Here is a 3,801-nt window from a genome sequence, read left to right as displayed (position 1 = left end):
GACACCCCAAGACAAACAAGCCCCAGGCAGAGCACTGCAGTGACATCCCACATGTCCTCAAGGTGCCACCCCCTCCCCTGGCACAGACCCCAAATTAAACAGAACGACGGAGCTGTGGCTCTTGCAGCTCACACTGAGGAGAGCCAGGACAGCAGAAGTGTCACCCACCTTCTCCATCTCCTGTTTAAACGTTGTGAACACTTCACTGCTTTTGGAGAGGGTGTTCTGGAATTCCTCAAACTTCTCTGTGTAGAGAGCCAGCTGTGGGGAGAGACAGGGAGCTCACCAGGGCACCCACTGACAGCCGCACCCGGGCAGGGATGAGGCCAAGCAGGGACTGAGCTGCTTGTGCTGGGACACAAACAAAGTGGCAGCAAACAGAGCTGCTCTGCCAAGGGAGAATTCTGTCCTAGGGAAACACCCTCAGAGTGATGTGTCCTATAAACATCCCCTGGCCAGGGCAGGAGGCACGTGCTGGGGCTGGTTCAGTGAGGGATGATCCCGTGACTGCTCCCAGCACTGGGAAAAAACCACAAGGCACCTTTCTCCTAGAAGGGAGAATTGCTGAAGGAAGTCTCAGCTCACCCATAGCAAGGCCAGGAGAGATCCTGCCCCTGTGTTTTCCAGATGAAGGAACTTTGGGTCGTTCCTCGCTTAGGAAGGACGAGAAGAAACCCAAACAAAACAGGCTGAGCACACAGAGCAGGGAACTCACCTGCTGCTTGAGGTGGGTCTCCTGCTGCTTCATCAGCTCACACATCCTCTGGGATTCCACAGCTTCCTTCAGCAGCTGGGGAAGAGCAAAAGCAGTTACCTGGGAATGCCCTGAGCACATCCCTGCACGGCTGGTGCTGGGCCTGGAGATGGGAGCAGGCTGGGAGAAGCACCAGGAGCAGAGCAGGACTCCAGCCCAGCTCCTGCAGCTGCTCAGGAAGCAAGGCAAGATGCGGGATGACCTGCTCTGGGCTCTGCCCTCAGGGCTCCAGCAGTAACAAGGGTCACAACCACCCCAGAACTGCTCCACGACTTACAAAGTCCTTCTCCCGCTGGTGCCTCTCCTCTGCCTCCTTCAGCATCTCCTGGGCCTGCTGGAGTTTGGCATCCACCAGCTGCTGCTGCAGCTCCTTGTGCTTGAACACCTTGTCAATGTGCTGCCAAGAGAACACCACAGGCTCAGAAGACCCCCAGACAAACAGATATTCTTACTGCTGGTTATTTATAAGCAGTGTCTAATTAATGCACGTTAAGGGCATGAATGAACCTCAACAGCCTGCACAAAGTAAAGATGTCCAGTTTGCATTAAATGAACCGAGGTAAATCTCAGAGGCGTAAATAACCAACCTAAAAAAACACCATGTAACTTTTACTGGAATGAAACGCACAGAGCTGGGTGCTTGCAGGTGCATTTAGATACACAGGACACAGACACATTTAAATATATTGGATATTTTGGCTATACTGGATATTTCCCTCTGCTAAAGCAGCGAGTGTGTGGTGCACTTTTCCCCCTGCTGAATCTTTCTGGTTCGAGTGTTGCCTTTGAAAACCTGTGTTCCATTTTGCCACACTGACACAAGCAGTGCTCGCTTCCCTTTCACTCTGCCCAACACAGCCTCGATGTTTTGTGGCGCTACAACGCCGGCTTGAGAGCTGTGGTTACAGGAATGTGATGAGGGAGGATCTGCTGGGTTTAATTCCCCTCTGGAAGCAGGGAATTCTCTCCCCTGGGCAGGGGGGGGGATACCCCTCTCCTGACCCACCTCCTCCCGCAGCTCGTACTGCTCGATGAGCTTCTTGAGCCTCTCTGCCAGCTCCATGTTCTCCTGGCGCAGCTTGGAGTTCCTCTCGTTGTGCTGCTCCATCTGCAGCTGGATGTCGTTCAGCGTCACCTGGAAGTGGGATGTCACCTCCTTCCTCTTCTCCTCCTCCTCCCGCGCGCGCTGCACGCCCTCCTCCTGCGTGGGGAGGGCAGGGACGGGAGGGACACGTCACCAAAGGGGTGCCCCGAGCCCCCCCAGCCTCCCACTGCTCCTTATATCCATCAGGAAAGGACTCCGGGCCTTTCCCTTCCCTCTCTCCAGAGGCTGCGCCCCGAAATAGCACCAGGACAGCGCGGGCAAGGAGGGCTGAACCCCAGAGTTAAAACACTGCCCTGAGGGCAGGTTGGGAGCAACCACAGGCATGTCACCTGATCCAAGGGGTTGGGATGGAGCAGCCCCGGGAGCAGAGCCGGGAGAAACCTGCCTTGAGGGTGCGGTTGTGCCTCTGGAGCTCCCGGCACAGGCTCTCCAGTTTGCTCCGGGCCAGGATGGCCTTGCTGTGCTCGCTCTGCAGGTGATCCTTCTCCTGCACCAGCTGTGTCTGCTTCTTCTGCAGGATCTTCATCTGCTTCTGCGAGTTACGGTGCTCTTCCAGCTGGGAGAGGGGAGCAGAGGGCATGGATAGGGCAGGGCAGGGCAGTGTTGTGCCCACTGAGGGACACGGGGAGCCAACACCCCCCCACTCCTATCCAGATACCCAGCACTGCAGAGATCCCAGGGAACTGCAAAGCTCCAGGGTCTTCCTGGAATGTCCCTCCTGCCTCCCTGAGCTGCTGTGTTCCCCCCCTCGGCCCCAGAGTGACTCACCAGCTCAGCGTATTTCTTGCACAGCGCTGCCAGCTTCTCCTCTGACGTGCTCAGGGTGTTCAGTGTCTGCATCAGCAAAGTGATTTCCTTGCCTGGCAGGAGACAGGGAATGGAAATGGATAAATAAACTGCATAAAATGGCGTGCACAGAGCTCTGGTTCGTGAGGGTGAAGAGAGGAGGGGACTGAGCAGGTCTCACAGCCCTGGGCCGGAGCTGCTGGTCCTGGGGTCTTCTCAGGGCTCTGCCCCACAGATTTCAACCCATACAGTGGGAAAAAGAGTGGAGCAGCTGGGAGAGAGACCTGGTTTTCAGAGCAGGAATCACCACTGGGCTGGCTGGAGCCAGTTGTGTCCAGGAGAAGAGAAATCCATGGAATTCAGAGGCTGTGGCAGCCCCAGGGTACATCCCTCACTCCCCCCCCACCCCAGAACAGGACGCTGTGCCATTCCCAAACACATCCGAGGGCACGGATTTGATCGGTGCAGGACAAACCCAAGGCCTGCAGGGAACCTCTTACCTAAACCCTTGGCTTTCTTCTTCTCCTGAGCCTTCTTCTGGTCCCTGTCCCCGCCCTCCTCGGTGCCCTTGGAGTTCTCCTTCTCGCCGTTCATCTCGGGGCCTCCCGGCTCCTGCTCCCCGTTGCGGGGGGACTCGGGCCGGCCCTTGTCGGGCTCCTCGGGCTCAGGGGGCTCCCCCGGGCCCTCCTGGCTGGCATCCACACAGTAGGTGCTCAGGATGTCCTCCAGCTGCCGGCTCAGCTCCTCAGACACGTCCCGGGAGGACTTGGAGTCCTCCTGAGTGAGGGGAGCTGTGGGGGGGGGGGGGGGACACGAACACAAAGAGTGAGGGTCACACGCACACCCCCCCCCCCACAACTCCCAGCCCTGCCAACACGAAGGGAAGGGGAGGTTTTCCTGGCTGGACTTGCAGCAGGATAAGCTGCTTTGTCTCCAGCCAGCTGCCCTGACAATGGCAGGGCATTCCCAACAGCCTCTCCTTTGATCACCAGAGCATGACCAAGCCCCTGACATCTGTCAAGAGCAAAAATTCTACCCCCCGGGTGCCCCCCCCACTCAACCACAAGCAGGTTGTCTGTCAGCTTTTCATCCCCCTCCCCAACAGGAACTGGCAGCTCAGATCCCCCAGGGCTGGGCTTTTTAGCATGACAATGGG

General features: G+C 57.5%; 1 protein-coding gene across 2 annotated transcripts in view; it reads right to left on the bottom strand.

Moving 5' to 3' along the window:
• Nucleotides 1-42: 42 nt before the first annotated feature.
• Nucleotides 43-3,801, bottom strand: part of LOC114073303 (alpha-taxilin-like) — a 6,180-nt gene continuing 2,421 nt past the window's right edge. For both annotated transcript variants that reach the window (XM_027911079.1, XM_027911080.1), the window contains exons 3-9: nt 3,146-3,436; nt 2,628-2,719; nt 2,245-2,415; nt 1,761-1,955; nt 1,032-1,151; nt 716-790; nt 43-261 (exon numbers count right to left, since the gene is read on the bottom strand). In XM_027911079.1, the coding sequence (XP_027766880.1) occupies nt 58-261; nt 716-790; nt 1,032-1,151; nt 1,761-1,955; nt 2,245-2,415; nt 2,628-2,719; nt 3,146-3,436 (1,148 nt within the window). In that variant the 3' untranslated portion in view covers nt 43-57. The remainder of the gene's footprint in view (nt 262-715; nt 791-1,031; nt 1,152-1,760; nt 1,956-2,244; nt 2,416-2,627; nt 2,720-3,145; nt 3,437-3,801) is intronic.

Source organism: Empidonax traillii, unplaced genomic scaffold (assembly GCF_003031625.1).
Source record: "Empidonax traillii isolate 1590-97213 ecotype Southwest subspecies unplaced genomic scaffold, ASM303162v1 scaffold5973:size6774, whole genome shotgun sequence".
In the NCBI taxonomy this organism is placed as follows: domain Eukaryota; kingdom Metazoa; phylum Chordata; class Aves; order Passeriformes; family Tyrannidae; genus Empidonax; species Empidonax traillii.
The sequence above is the reverse complement of the archived record's forward strand: the minus strand, read 5'-3'. Positions and strand labels throughout refer to the sequence as shown.